The sequence below is a fragment of the Nyctibius grandis genome, chromosome 6, assembly GCF_013368605.1.
Source record: "Nyctibius grandis isolate bNycGra1 chromosome 6, bNycGra1.pri, whole genome shotgun sequence".
Taxonomy (NCBI): Eukaryota; Metazoa; Chordata; class Aves; order Nyctibiiformes; family Nyctibiidae; genus Nyctibius; species Nyctibius grandis.
The window spans coordinates 86,767,122-86,782,094 of NC_090663.1; the positions used below are offsets into that span (position 1 = coordinate 86,767,122).

Genomic DNA, 14,973 nt, shown 5'->3' on the forward strand with positions numbered 1-14,973 from the left:
ATGGTCAAGTCTGCTGCAGGGAGTTGCTCTTGTTATACAAGCATAAAAAAAAATGAATATTGGACATGTCCTTCCTGGCTTTGGGTCTTCAAAGGTGCACAACCATTAGGAACCTGAGTCTGAAGGGATTTAAGCTGCACAGATTTGGGCCGCGGTGTCTACGAAGCCAAATGGCTTTTGAGCCAACGTTGCACATGTTGCATCTTGCATTTCTAGCAGTGTTTTTCTGTTAGAGGCTTTGCTTGGCAGTCAAGGTAAATTCAGGGATTTGGGGAAAACTTGTAAATGTTTCTGCACTTCAAGAAAGATGTTGAGGTGTTGGAGCAAGTCCAGAGGAGGGCGACCAAGCTGGTGAAGGGTCTGGAGGGTTGTGTTGGTCATGTTGGGAGAAAGATGCTGCTAGCAAGAGGCGGTAAAGTCATTAGCTGCTTCCTCTAGAAGGAAGGGTAATTATCTCCTAAGAAACATTCAGCCTCGGACATCCAATAAAAACAAAGAAAACAAATGTTGTAATCTGGAAAAATACCAGGTGTGGAAGTTTATTCTGTTTACTCCAGAAGTGGACCTAGAAATTTGGGAAATCACCAAAGCGGTCTGCAGAAGATAAAGGGATACCTTCAGCAGGTGCCTTCACTGCAGCTACATAGTGCATCTCTCCTGAAGAAAATGCATTGAAACAGCGTTAAACAACTGTATAAAATAAAATCATTAGTGTTTTCTGCCCTTGCTCAAAGCTTTTTGGAAGCCATACTTGGTTCCTTCTCAGTTGGAGTCATCAGCCATACCAGGACTTGAAGGTCTCACGGTAAGGCTTGAGCAAGAGGAGTCAGTCTCGGCCAGGCTGGCTGGCCATCCCCAGCAGAGCAGCACACTTGCCTGTTGAATTTCTCTCACTCAGGTGATAGAAACTGATAGAAACTTTGCTTTGACTCACGGAGCCGCGTGACACCAATTATCAGGTGAACAAGCTTCGTGTGTTAAAGGAAGTGCTTCCCCGATTGTTTATTTGATTTTATTGGCTCAGGTTGGCAAAGCAGCCACATCTATCTCTGCAGCGAGCTTCAATCTTTCATTTTAATTTATGGGTACGTTACACACTTGTCAAAGGTTTCCCAGAATTGGCAGTGCCTGTGCAACCGTTAAAAGATAATTAATTGCACCATACAAGAAAAAGGAGCCCTGGATATCAAAAGTGGGCTTCAGGATTACAATAACCTGGGTTTATTTTGTTTTTTTTTGTCCAGCTTTGCTTTGTACCAAATAGAAATATTTATTCAATATTCCTCTCACAGATTGTGTTGTGAACTAAGTAATGTCTGTGCTGTGTAACACGCACAACAGGCGTGAGCAAGTTGGGTCCCTTCTGTCCTGTTCTGTGTTTATCTCCTACCTACAGATTCATATCAAACATTCAGTCAAAATTCACAGACGTTTCTAAGTCTGCCTTGCTAATAATTAATTAGGGGCATGGTTACTAGTACGTGTTGCCTGAACCAGTCTTCCAAGTGGCATTTCTTGCTCGATGAGTAACCCTATTTGTAAAAACTTTGTGGAGGCAGGTGGGGTCGTAAATCTGGAGACAGGTGGGGTCTTAAATCTGGCTCCCAGTAGCAGCAGGAGGAGGAAAAGCTGAAGAATTTCTTCTCAGCAAGGGTCATTAGCCATTGGAAGGGGCTGCCCAGGGAGGTGGTGGAGTCACCATCTCTGGAGGGGTTTAAGAAAAGCCTGGCCATGGCACTTAGTGCCCTGGTCTAGTTGCCATGGTGGTGTCAGGGCAATGGTTGGACTCGATGATCCCAGAGGGCTCTTCCAACCTGATTGGTTCTGTGATTCTGTGAAAACTTAGACTTTCATTTCAGTATGAATATCAACACGTAAGTTTAATCAGTATTGTCTCAAAACATAGCCTGAGTTGGGAAATGCCTCAGTGCCATTTCTTGTTGAGTATTTTCAGTCTTCCCAGTTGTGTTCATGGTCATAAACCCTGTGATAACAGCTCCTGTTGCTATGCTTCAGGTTCCTGCGAGCGTGTGTGAGAAGGGATGGGAAAATTTCAGAATAATTAAAAAAATGGAAAGGTCCTTAGACTCTTCTGCTGTCCTGAGAGTCACAGGAACGCTGTGGGTCAGAGATGGCGAAGCGTTAGCATCTTAATGTCCCACGTGCCACGTAAAGTCACAGAAAGCAGCTTGTCAGGGTCTTAAATTCCCCACATCGGCCTCCCCTGGGCAAGGAAAGGGGTTGCTGTAGCCTGAGCCTCTGTATTATTCTAACTGGATCGATAACAGGTGCTTTAACTGGTGTTGACATTGTTCTTCCAGGCAGCCCAGCCATGACCCACAGAAACCTGACTTCCACCAGCCTGAACGACATCTCCGACAAGCCTGAGAAAGACCAGGTAAGCTTCAGGTTCAGACTTGGCTTGGTGATGTGTGTGGTTAGGAGCTGGGTGTTGGGGAAGGAGGCTCTGTACCGTAAAACTGAAGTGGAAGAAGAGGGTGAACGAGGTGAGTAGAGTAGTTCTGAGTCCTGTGGCTGGATCCTCCACTTCTTAAGCACCAACCCTTGAAAACAGCAGGTTAAACTCTTGCAAGGCCTGAAGCAAGTGACACCACCTACGTGATTTCTTGCTGATACGCATGAGAAAGGAGGGGAAGTATCCAGATGTTGATGTGTTGTGGGTCCTCTTCCTGCTGAGAAGAAGGTCTTCAGGGGTTACAGCAAGGAGCTGAGGTCCTGCAGCACTCAGGGCATGCGTTCACGAGGGCCATGGGGTCCATCAGGAGCTTTCAGGGGACCGTGTCCCTGCTAGAGCAGCTGGTGGAACAGAAGATGCCACCTCACCCTGTGCAACTGCGCGTCGCTTCAGAAAGGCAGCTGTGCTGGCATGGAACTGGAGAGGAACAGCTCCAAAATGGAGATGAGCAATGAAGTTAAATTGGCCTTTAGAGCCAAATCTCCACGAGTTTGACCAACTTCTTAGCTTAGGGTGACGTGTGTGGCGTATCCTATGGGCTGTCTACGTGTGTGTTCCCGTCCTTGCTGAGAGCTGAAGAGTCTGGGGGGTGAGAGTGAGTTGATTTCCACTCTTAGAAAACTCCTGTCTGAATCAGGGCTCTGTGCAAATTTCAAAACAGCTTTGTCTTGGTTCAGAAAGTGGGTTATGCTCAAAGCGTGACTGTTTCTTTTGGAGAATCTTTTTTTTTTTAGTGTCTTTCAGCATTTTCTAGTCCCAGGGTTATTCTGAATGCAAATGAGAGTTACTTTGGAAAATTATGTAGGCAGCACAGTAGTGCTGGCTGGCTGAGAAGGACTCTAGTCCTTCAAGCGATGGCTGGTTGCAGTCTTCCCTGAGTGCAACTCTGCCTTCAAGGGACACAGCAACATAATCAGCGTAGAAAAGTGAGTTTAGAGTAAATATTTTAAAAATAAATATATATATTTTACGTAAATAAATTCAGTTTCACAGAAGGAAAGGGGCAATGTGTTCTGCATTGATCTCGGTGTCATTCAGGGTCGTAGCATACATCTGTATTGCTCGGTTGGCTTTGCAAAATACCTGTTTCCTTTAGTATATGCATCTGGGGAAAGAGTAGGATCATAAAATAGCTTTTTTCCTTGGAAAGAGTGCTACGTTTTATATTTTTAACCACATTATAATTGGGGTTTATAGATAGGCTAGCAGAAAACTAGGTGTGGGTGTTGCAGCAGGCATCGTAGATCCCAGTAGTGGGGAGTAGGGGCAACTGAGACGGTCTCCATTGCTGAAATGTCTCTGGACACATACAGATAATAGAAGTTTTGTGGAGAATTGGGTATAAAATTAGATATTTCAGTGAAATGGGTTAATAAATCCAGTCTGGAAGCACGCTCTGAAGTTTTTAACTTTCAGCGTAGATGATGCCTGTTGGTAGTGAAAAGCGTAACTTGAAAACTAACTAGTTCCCGAAAGCAGCTTAGTTAATTAGCCCGTGTCCCGCTGATGAACTTTGCACAATGGAACCCTTGTACTGTGCTCCTTGCGAAGCTGGCCTGAGAAATCACCTTAGCTCTCAGTTTTGGTTACTGATTGACTGGAAGTCCTGCCTCGGTGAGGTTTGGGTTGGAAGCTGAGTTAGAAGACAGGCAATATGTGCAGTGCTCCCAAGACACGCTGACACCAGTACAGCCAGTGGTGATAACGAGATGGGGGTTTATTAAAATCACAGCCAGCACTCAGATTTATCCATATCTCAATGGTTGGACTCGATGATCCCAGAGGTCTCTTCCAACCTGATTGATTCTGTGCTTCTGTATTGAGCGTTGGGAGGTTGGTTCCTCTGCCCTTCTGGAAGGGATGGTTTTACCCTTACTTTGGATTTACTTTGATCTTGCTTTTGTTTTGTTTTTCTCATACTCTTTGCCTTCTTAATACACTTTTTAGAGTTAATCTTCTTACTGAGTAACCGTTAAGCTCTCTCACAAAGAAAATGAACTTAGGATCCCTCTTGGAAAAGGCTGGAGGCAGGAAAGGACAGAGGACACTCAGGCTTTTTCCAACGGAGCAGCCGAAAAAGTGCTGCCCGTTCCCTTGGTGCCAGGGCAAGGAGCCATGGGCCAGCGAGGAAGGGGAAGAGGCTGCCCCAGAGGCAGCAAGATCAGCTCTATCAGAGGAGAGATTGCTTCATGGAAAGTGGTGGAGCTAGAGCACGTTCGTTGGCTTTGTGTGGTTCTCTTTGAAACTGGCTGAAATAATTTTGCCATCAGAATGAGACTGCATGAAATCATAAAATGATGGGGAAATCTGAAAGCAATAACACCTTGGGTTACTTGTGAGGTTGGGAGGGCTGCTGGGTTAAAAATGTCACTTTACTCTTTTTTTTCCCCTTGAATTTATGATTGTAAAGCCGAAGCACCAAGAGGAAGGGCCAATTACCAAAACGCCGAGTTTGCAGAAAATCCTTAACTGCTCATTACTCATCACAAAAGTCACATCAATAATATCGATTTGGATCTCCAAAGCCTTACAAAGCTTTTTTCCCTTCTCTCCTATTTTCAGTGCCCATCAGGGTAGGCTTTTCTTTTTGCAGCCTTTTGGGGAGGACGAGGTTAGAATCCTCTTTGCAAAGCCCAGGGGACAGCGTGTCATTTATGGTGTCAGAGCCGTGACTGTCAGTTTGCTCTCGACTCCCGCAGTCCTAATAATTTGCAAATATTTAATATTATTTTTCAGCTTTATCTGTGAAGCTGGGGCAGTTCCCACTGCTGTCCTCACCTCCGTCCCTCCTTCCATGAGAAACCCTTTGGTCCTTTGGTTCAGTGTCCTTGGCAGCTCCAAACGGCCGGGTCACTAGGACTTCTTTGATGCTCAAGATGTGAAATAAAGGGGACACGTAAAGAAAATCTGTTTAATCAGGGAGCTGTTATTATTGCACTGATGCAACAGCATATAGAAAATTAATATATGTTGGTATAAGGGGAGTTTACTGGTTTTATCTCCGCTTTCAAAGGGCTTGTATAGGGGACAAAACCCAGCTCTGAATGAATATGGGCAGTCAGAGAGAGGCACAAAACCCTTCTTATTTGTTGTGGTGGTTGCGCTGTTGATTCAGCCCGGTGTTTCCATATCAACAGGGAGCCTGTGCCAAAGCAGCTCGAAAGTTAAAAAAGAAATTGGCCTTGTTGAGGAAACCCTCCTGCCTTTCCTGGGGGGTGATGGACGGGGAGGGCGCGGGCAGGATCCCGCTGTCTTCAGTGAAGCCCAGTGATTGATGGTGGGAGTGATTCGGTGTTTTTGCTGTTTGACCAACCCCTCATCTCCGCAGCCATGAGCAGACGTTCCTTATTTTTAGGTCTGTCAGCCTCCATGACCTACTTTCACTCCATGGAGCTCGAATGAAAATGACTCTTTTCCAGTACAGACCAGTGCCACCTTTCTGAAGGAAAGGAAGAGCTTCTAGGAAGTTGAGTTAACTGGAATTTCATTTTCTTTGGCCTTTTTTCCCGATGCACAGAGCAGTTTTGCTGGCATCGTTTCTCCCCACAGTGTTTCAGCAGCGTTCCTGGGTTCTGTGCCTAGATAAAACGCAGGGCGGTGAAGGTGAGCGCTCCTGGGATAATTTATGGGATGGTGATCTTAAATTCATGTGTGTACAGGCACAGAAAATCAGAGAGACAGATGGAAATCCTGGGGGAATTAACCTCCCTTAGGTACAAAAGCTCTGTGTGCCCGTGCTCAAGCGTGGGAACCCCGTGGTGCTGTGATGAGCTGAGCACACATACCCCTGCGCAGAGTAAACACGAGATAAGGTGGATGAAATGGGATGATGAGGTGAGCACCAACACCCCTACACAGGGTAAACAGGAGATAGAGTGAACTTCTAAGTGGCTTCTGTTAAATCGTGCAGCCCTCACCTCCTCTTCCCCGCCCCGTCCGTGCAGAGGGATTTCTTAGATCTATTTTCCCTTTGATCAGGGACCATAAAGCCTTCCTTTAGTCACACAAAGCACCTACCTGAAGGGAGGTTGTAGCAAAGTGGGAGTCGGCCTCTTCTCCCGGGCAACTAGCGCTAGGACAAGAGGACACAGCCTGAAGCTTGGCCAGGGGAGGTTCAGGTTGGCCATTAGGAAGCATTTCTTCTCAGCAAGGGTCATTAGCCGTTGGCAGGGGCTGCCCAGGGAGGTGGTGGAGTCACCATCTCTGGAGGGGTTTAAGAAAAGCCTGGACATGGCACTTAGTGCCCTGGTCTAGTTGCCATGGTGGTGTCAGGGCAATGGTTGGACTCAATGATCCCAGAGGGCTCTTCCAACCTGGTGGATTCTGTAATGTACCGTTAGGCTTGCGGTGGCCATCTGTACGCTCGGTGTTTATTCTCAATGCTCAGGTTCTGCTGTACTTTGAGGGGGGGAAGAGCTGCATTTAGGGGCGTTGAGTTCTGCTGCACCAGGAGCTGGAGCCTGCAGCCAGATCGTACCTTCACCTTCACGTGGGTTCCTCCCCTCCTTGTCACCCCCACGTCGAGCACTGGCTGTTTTTAATAGTGCGGTGCTGGAGGTTGTTGGATGTAGTGAATGTAGAAATGGTGTGTGGTGGAGTGAAAAAGAGCAGGTTGGCGTGGGCTCTGTTGGAGATACTAAGTGTAACCTAGGGGTCTTCAGCTTGAAAAGATGTGGCCTGGGGAAGAGGAGGGAGATCTTAGGAAGGATTTAGGAGATTTTAGGGAGATTTTGCGAAGCATTTCTTCTCAGCAAGGGTCATTAGCCATTGGAAGGGGCTGCCCAGGGAAGTGGTGGAGTCACCATCTCTGGAGGGGTTTAAGAAAAGCCTGGCCATGGCACTTAGTGCCCTGGTCTAGTTGCCATGGTGGTGTCAGGGCAATGGTTGGACTCGATGAGCCCAGAGGGCTCTTCCAACCTCATTGATTCTGTGATCTGTAAAATGATGAAGGGCATCAACTCCACTGGTGATAGCAGCTGAATCCTGCGTGGAGGAAGGTGCGTTACGACGTTAGTGTCCATTTATAGCTTCCTTCGGTGAAGTCAGGGGAGGGCCCTTCTGATTCTGTTTTATTAATGGTGTTATTGTACGGATGAGCTGGCTGCTGTACCTGTGTGATGGCATGAGACCTCAATAACATGTTTCTTCTGTTTTTCCTTTCGCTGTAAGCACGCGGGACTTCCCTGCTGCAAACTCGGCAGGCACCATCAGGTGAGGACGGTGGTGATAGCCCGTAGGGCAGCTGCTTCCCCCTAGCACAAAAGCTCCAACGAGTCACGGCCTCATGCTTTACTAGCAGGTTGCCTTTAGTCCCAGCCCTCCTTGTGCTTAGGGCTCGTTTTTCCAACAGGGCGTAGATGCAAAACCTTTACGTTGTGTGAAGGAGGTGTAAGATGGCATTAATGACTTGGGTGAGGGAGTAGAGTGCACTGGCAGCCAGTTTGCTGATGACACCAAACTGGGAGGAGTGGCTGACACCCCAGTGCTGCCATTCAGAGAGACCTGGACAGGCTGGAGAGTTGGGTGGGGAGAAATGTAATGAACTATAACAAGGGCAAGTGTAGAGTCCTGCATCTGGGCAAGAACAACCCCATGTATGAGTACAAGTTGGGGACAGACCTGTTGGAGAGCAGCGTAGGGGAAAGGGACCTGGGGGTCCTAGTGGACAGCAGGATGACCATGAGCCAGTGATGTGCCCCTGTGGCCAAGAAGGCCAATGGCATCCTGGGGTGTATTAGAAGGGGTGAGGTTAGTAGGTCGAGAGAGGTTCTCCTCCCCCTCTACTCTGCCCCGGTGAAGCTGCATCTGGAATATTGTGTCCAGTTCTGGGCCCCTCAGTTCAAGAAGGACAGGGAACTGCTAGAGAGAGTCCAGCGCAGAGCCACGAAGATGATGAAGGGGGTGGAACATCTCCCTTATGAGGAGAGGCTGAGGGAGCTGGGTCTCTTTAGCTTGGAGGAGACTGAGGGGTGACCTCATCAATGTTTATAAATATGTAAAGGGCAAGTGTCAAGAGGATGGAGCCAGGCTCTTCTCAGTGACATCCATTGACAGGACAGGGGGCAATGGGTGCAAGCTGGAACACAGGAGGTTCCACATAAATATGAGGAAAAACTTCTTTACAGTGAGGGTGACCGAACACTGGCACAGGCTGCCCAGAGAGGTTGTGGAGTCTCCTTCTCTGGAGACATTCAGAACCCGCCTGGACGCGTTCCTGTGTGATATGGTCTAGGCAATCCTGCTCCGGCAGGGGGATTGGACTAGATGATCTTCCGATCAAGCTCAAGGGCTTCCCTAGCTATAATTTTAGTGCTGCATTGTGGGGTTTTGGTTAGATTTGTGCTTCTGCTGCTTTAGCTGATCATTTAACGGCATTTCCGCTTGCCTTGGGTGTTCTATTGCCTTGGACGAGCCTGCGAGCGACTGTGCCGGGGATCCCAGAGGTCTCTTCCAACCTGGTTGATCCGCACGTCCTTAGGAATCGCTCGTTTCCAATAAATCTGAAGTGATGCTGGTGATAAGAGTGTTAAAATACATGTAGGGAAGTTGTGGCTCTCAGGTTGCTGTGCCTTTCTGCAAGTACAGCGCTGGAGAGCTGGGGCCTTTAACGTCACATTAGTGGCCGGGTTGGAAGGATGCTTCATTTAGCAGAGTGTGGGGATAAGTGGATATAGTGCTTCCAGCTGCTCCCTCCCTGCCTCCCTCCCTGCTCTCGGGTGCTGCTGAGCGCTCGAATCTTTCTGAAGCTTCTCTGGGGAATGGTTTCTAAGTGCTGACTGCCCCCTTCCCGTCACCCAGCTGGTAAATGATGTAAGAAAGTGGCGAGTGCTGCTGCAAAACCCATTTGGAGCAAAAAACCCGCGGTGGTGGTAGCTCTTCCAAACCAGTCACGTTGTTCCGATGTGCTGGGTTGAAGAGAGGGTCAAGGGGCTGGTGGCCTCGGGAGCTGGTTGGCCGCAGGACTTTGGGATCCTGCTTCTTGACCCTGGTGCACAAGGGCACGTGGGCTCGGGCCAGCGCCGTGCTCGCTCGGCCGCGCGACCAGCCGAGCGTTCGTTGTGGATTTGCCACCTTCCTGTGACTCTTCTGTCTCCAGTTTCCTCCCAAACGCTATTCACTGGTAGCACTTCCTCCGCAGAGCTCCTTGGTGCTTATTTAACACTTCCCTGGTGGTAACCCTGCCTGAGGCGTGCAGGAGGAGGATCGTTCCGGCACTTTTCTTCCTGCTGAATCAATAATTCATGCCTTTTCATGAGGCTTTTTCCATTTTTCTCCTTCCTTGAGTCTCCTGGCAAAGCTCGTTAGGGGTTCGTAGCCCAGTTGGGTGTCCCCCCCGCTGGTGTTTCTGGCAGTACATCCTCCCTTCACCATTCACCCTCCGCCAGACGAACACAGAGTGGCTCCAAAGATCGCCCGGGGCGAGGGGGGGTGGGACGGGAACCAACTGAGGGCAGGATTGTTCAAAAACCTTCAACTTCAAATTAATTCTGCTCCTGCTGAAGTTAAAAAGAAAGCTGTCCCGGAGCTGAGGACGCTCAGAAATCCCTGCCTGGCTGCAGCCAAGCCGAGGGGTGCATGTCAGAGGGGGGCAGCCATGCCCCCCACCAGCATGGCCAAGGCAGCATCCTCTTCCTCCCACCAGCAGCCTTGCCCCCAGATGGGTGCACGTCCCAGGCAGTGGGTCACAGAATCCCAGAATCAACCAGGTTGGAAGAGCCCTCTGGGCTCATCGAGTCCAACCATTGCCCTGACACCACCATGGCAACTAGACCAGGGCACTAAGTGCCATGTCCAGGCTTTTCTTAAACCCCTCCAGAGATGGTGACTCCACCACCTCCCTGGGCAGCCCCTTCCAATGGCTAATGACCCTTGCTGAGAAGAAATGCTTCCTAATTTCTGTAGGAAGAATTTCTGTGCTGTACCCATTTAGGGAGGGCACAGAAGTGCTCTGTCACCCCACAGACCATCCCTGTCTCAGCAAAGTCTTGTTCCACCACGTTCCCGTGCTGGGTTTTGCTGAGCATGTCCCTAAACTCACACGTCCGAGTGTTTTGCCACATGTGTGTTCTTCCCAGGGACACGTGGTCAAGTGGTGAGCGATTGGCAGCATCAGTTTAGAGTTACAAAGATTTTTCCTGTGCATTTAAGGTGTTCTGGTTCATAAATATGAAAAGCATCAGTCAGGGCGTGCTTTGGGGGCTTCTGAGGACTGGTGGAGCCAGACTGCGTCGGGAGCTGCTGTGGCCTTCAGGTAGCTCTGCTGACGTGGGTTTCGTTGCCGCTGGCCCACAGTGATTCTCCAACAGATGAGGCAGTGGTATGTATGTGTGTGCTCCAGATGTTGGCTGTCATTTGCTTAAACTCACGTGTGAGGTTCTTAAAATGTCTCTTTGACAGAGAGGTATTAAGGGATGGAAGAAGGAGTTGGGATCCTTAAGCACATTTTAGATTAAGGGAGAAGCCACGGGCTGGGAAACGTGCTCCCAAAAGCCTGCACTAAGCTTAGTCTCTCCCTTGGAACTTGAAAGACAAGTCAAGGATGATCAAGGTGATCCCCATCCTTGGCCATGGTGATCAAGGCCCTCAGCAGTTAAACCCAGGCCAGCTGACCCGGGCTGGCCCACAGGTGTGTTCTGTATCATTGACATCAAGTTCACTATAAAAGAGAGGGTTTGCTGGGCATGGGGGGGCTCTTCCTGCTCTCCTGGCCTCTTCTCCCTCTTCCTCATCGTGATTCCTGGACCAACTTGCTGGTGCTCTGTAGATAAGTATACTTTTGTCTGTTTTGTGTTGTCATTTATATTGATTTCTTTATTTCATTAAATCTGTTCTCCTGGGGCTGATCATCGTAGCGTTTGTGTCTCGGTGGGCTCCGTGGGGATGGTACATATTGGCCAAAGATAGTCTGGCCAAGGAGGAAACGTGGGTGAAAGCTGGGGAAATTGTATTGCACCTTCCTGTTCGCATGCCTAACGAGACTTAATTTCCTTTTCCTTCCTCTTTCACTGACGCAGCTGAAGAATAAATTCATGAAGAAATTGCCCCGTGACGCTGAGGCCTCGAATGTGCTGGTGGGGGAGGTGGACTTCCTGGAGGGTCCCTTCATTGCCTTCGTCCGGCTGCAGCAGGCGGTCATGCTGGGTGCTCTGACCGAAGTCCCCGTACCTACCCGGTAAGGGAATTCAACCCCCATGCAGGGCACAGGAATTCAAACTGCATTTTCCCCCTTTTAATATAAAAACACGAGGCCAGAAGGCAACGTTCTCCGTTGCTTTCCATGATGTGATGTGCATAACAGTCAGGATTATTGGTGTAAAGTAACTAAACTCACTCTGGCTGCTTAATAATTTTCAGGTCCTGAATTTGGTTGTAAGATACAAGGTGTAAAATACACAGACAGACACACTAACTTAACACCTTCGCAGTAATCAATGTGGAATTAACTACTGGGGCTTTTTTCCTGCCCCTTACGACTCTCCCCCAGCACACCCTGTACATGGATTCCCTCTGCAGTACATATTTTTCCTCTTAAAAACTCACGTTAGATGAAGGATGCAATTCTGGCCCTGCTGGGGCAAAAAAAAGAGTCAGGTAAACTGAGGCACACAATTCTGTCAGGGTGGTCACACTGTGTTGCTGTGTAATGCATAATGCTTCAGAGAAAAACGTCCTATAAATATTTTATTTATTATTTTGTGACTCATGTTGCAGATTAATCTGAGTCTAACGAGTATGAATATATCTTATGTTCTTAAATATTTGAATTCACTGCTTGAATGTGCATAACTGTACGGTGAGTGTGTGTATCTCCTAGAAAAGCAAAGCTAAAGCCCTGGTTGGATTCTTAGCAATATTACTCTTAGTTATACAATGTCATGTTGTTTATTTTATAATATAGTAGAGAAAAATGACGAGTGTGGATGTCCAGTGCATCTGCGTTACTGATACTGGAGTGGATCACAGCCGTGTGTGGAATGAAAGTTACGTGGTGATTATAATCATGTATGAGGATGTATAAAGATGTATAATTATCCTGATTTCCATGTGCAAAACAAAAGGGAAAGGTGATGGAGTTGTGCTGTTTGTTTAGTTGCCTTCACAGAATCCCAGAATCAACCAGGTTGGAAGAGCCCTCTGGGCTCATCGAGTCCAACCATTGCCCTGACACCACCATGGCAACTAGACCAGGGCACTAAGTGCCATGTCCAGGCTTTTCTTAAACCCCTCCAGAGACGGTGACTCCACCACCTCCCTGGGCAGCCCCTTCCAATGGCTAATGACCCTTGCTGAGAAGAAATGCTTCCTAATGGCCAACCTGAACCTCCCCTGGCAAAGCCTGAGGCTATGAAAGGTTATTCTTCATTCCTCAGCACTGCTGAGCTCGGGGTACTTCAGTATTTCAGCTTCACAGTCTAATCCCACTTTGTCCTTTTTTTCTTTAATCACATCTCCAAATGCTTTGCAGCAGACGTAAAATCAGGTGTTGTTTGTTTTGGTAGTGGGAGCCAGGAAGTCAGAGCTAGGATTGCTGCACGACCTCGTTACTCAATAGCGTTAATCAAGACAATATGTCCTTCCATGCCAACGTTTTTTTCCAGGAAATAGTATTATCCATTTGCTGTCCTCCAAACCAAACGCTGGCCCTAATCAAAGCAGGGAGGCTCATTAGATGGCTTTCCTGAGTAATGAAGAGCCATTTGCAGTGGCTGCATCCTGTGAAATTCAATCAAGGAAATCCCATGAGGGCCCAGAGGAGCTGTGATGGAGCATCTCTGCGTCTCGGCCATCTCATGAGGCGGGTGTTCCCGTTGGGGGTGTGCGCAGACTCCGCGAGATGCTGGAACTGGAGCCTTTGGCGTGCCCCCCTCTCCTCTCCCTCGAGGCTTCTCCTTTTGTTTTGTTAAATTACCAGGTTCCTGGTAAAATTGTCCAAACCACGCCATCGGAGCCGGGCAGTGCAAAACCACCTGGGCTTGCTCAATAAACACCAGCTAACGTTTCACGTGCCGGGTTGCTGCAGGAATATGGTGACGCAGGTCCATGGAGTAACCTCAGCATGACCTGCATCCGTGTCTCCTTAGCCCTACATATGTCTCCCTCGATATATTTTTTCCTTCACGCTTCCTTGCTAAGTATTTTAAGTATTTCTTTTACTTAAAAGTAAATTTTTACTTAAAACAAACCAGCAAGATCTGATGAACTCTCCAGGAGAAGTTTCTCAGCAGAGTGTTTTCATACAGCCCTAGTAATGAAGATCAGAGGAGTCCAGAGGAGGGCGACCAAGCTGGTGAAGGGTCTGGAGAGTCTGACCTCTGAGGAACGGCTGAGGGAGCTGGGGGTGTTTAGCCTGGAGAAGAGGAGGCTCAGAAGTGACCTTAGTGCAGTCTACAACTACCTGAAGGGAGGTTGTAGCGGAGTGGGAGTCGGCCTCTTCTCCCAGGCAACTAGAGATAGGACAAGGGGACACAGCCTCAAGCTTGGCCAGGGGAGGTTCAGGTTGGACATTAGGAAGCATTTCTTCTCAGCAAGGGTCATTAGCCATTGGAAGGGGCTGCCCAGGGAGGTGGTGGAGTCACCATCTCTGGAGGGGTTTAAGAAAAGCCTGGACATGGCACTTAGTGCCATGGTCTAGTTGCCATGGTGGTGTCAGGGCAATGGTTGGACTCAGTGATCCCAGAGGGCTCTTCCAACCTGAGTGATTCTGTGATCAGGGATCTGAAATTGGTATAGAAAGATCCCGTCCTTTCACTGTGTGGAGTTTTCTTTTTACTGATCAGATTGAAAAAAGCCTGTAAGGACTTTGGTTTTCTCGTGTTGAGTTTAATTTCAGAGTGTTATGAGCTCCTCATTTTGGCAAACACTTAGCTGCTGTGCTTGCACCATGGCTTGGGTATGGCTGCTTCTCCTCTGGACAACGCAGTAGATGTAGCTTTTTATTTTCATAAAAGAAATGCACAATTACGTGTTCAGGTCTGCTGCGTTAATGTGATGTTGGTGGGGAAAAAGGATGAAGAATGAGTAAGAGAAAGATTTTTTTGGAGATAAGCTGTACAGACTTGCATAGTCTAAGTGTAGTGGTGGGAAATTGCCTGTGCCTACAAGTCACAAATGAAGTAACTTGCCCAAAGTTACTTGGGAAGCATGTTGCAGAACCAGGAGTCAGGTTCTCCTCCCTTGCCTCCTAACTTAAGCTTATAACTGCAAAGGCATCTTTTCTGCTTCGTAGGCGAGGATGGAACGTGTGTCTTGTTCATTAATTACGACACTGAAATGATTTTCAGGGCTGTGTCCTTCAGCAGCCTTCCCAGCAGAAGGTCTGGCTCTGGGACTGGGAGCTCTGGCAGCAAAGGACCACCTTTGTCTGTCTGCGTTCATGTGTTGGGCACCATGTGAGGAGCCTGCAATATTGGCACGTTGCCCAAAACTTGAAGGGTCACCTGTGTGAAATGGAAGACGGACCAAACCCTTCATGATCTCCTTTTGTTCCTGCAGTCTCA

General features: G+C 48.3%; 1 protein-coding gene across 8 annotated transcripts in view; it reads left to right on the top strand.

Moving 5' to 3' along the window:
• Positions 1-14,973, top strand: part of LOC137664745 (electrogenic sodium bicarbonate cotransporter 1) — a 140,068-nt gene that overhangs the window by 90,751 nt on the left and 34,344 nt on the right. For all 8 annotated transcript variants that reach the window (XM_068403165.1, XM_068403166.1, XM_068403160.1 and 5 more), the window contains 2 exons: positions 2,322-2,398; positions 11,491-11,648. In XM_068403165.1, coding sequence (XP_068259266.1) covers positions 2,322-2,398; positions 11,491-11,648 — 235 coding nt within the window. The remainder of the gene's footprint in view (positions 1-2,321; positions 2,399-11,490; positions 11,649-14,973) is intronic.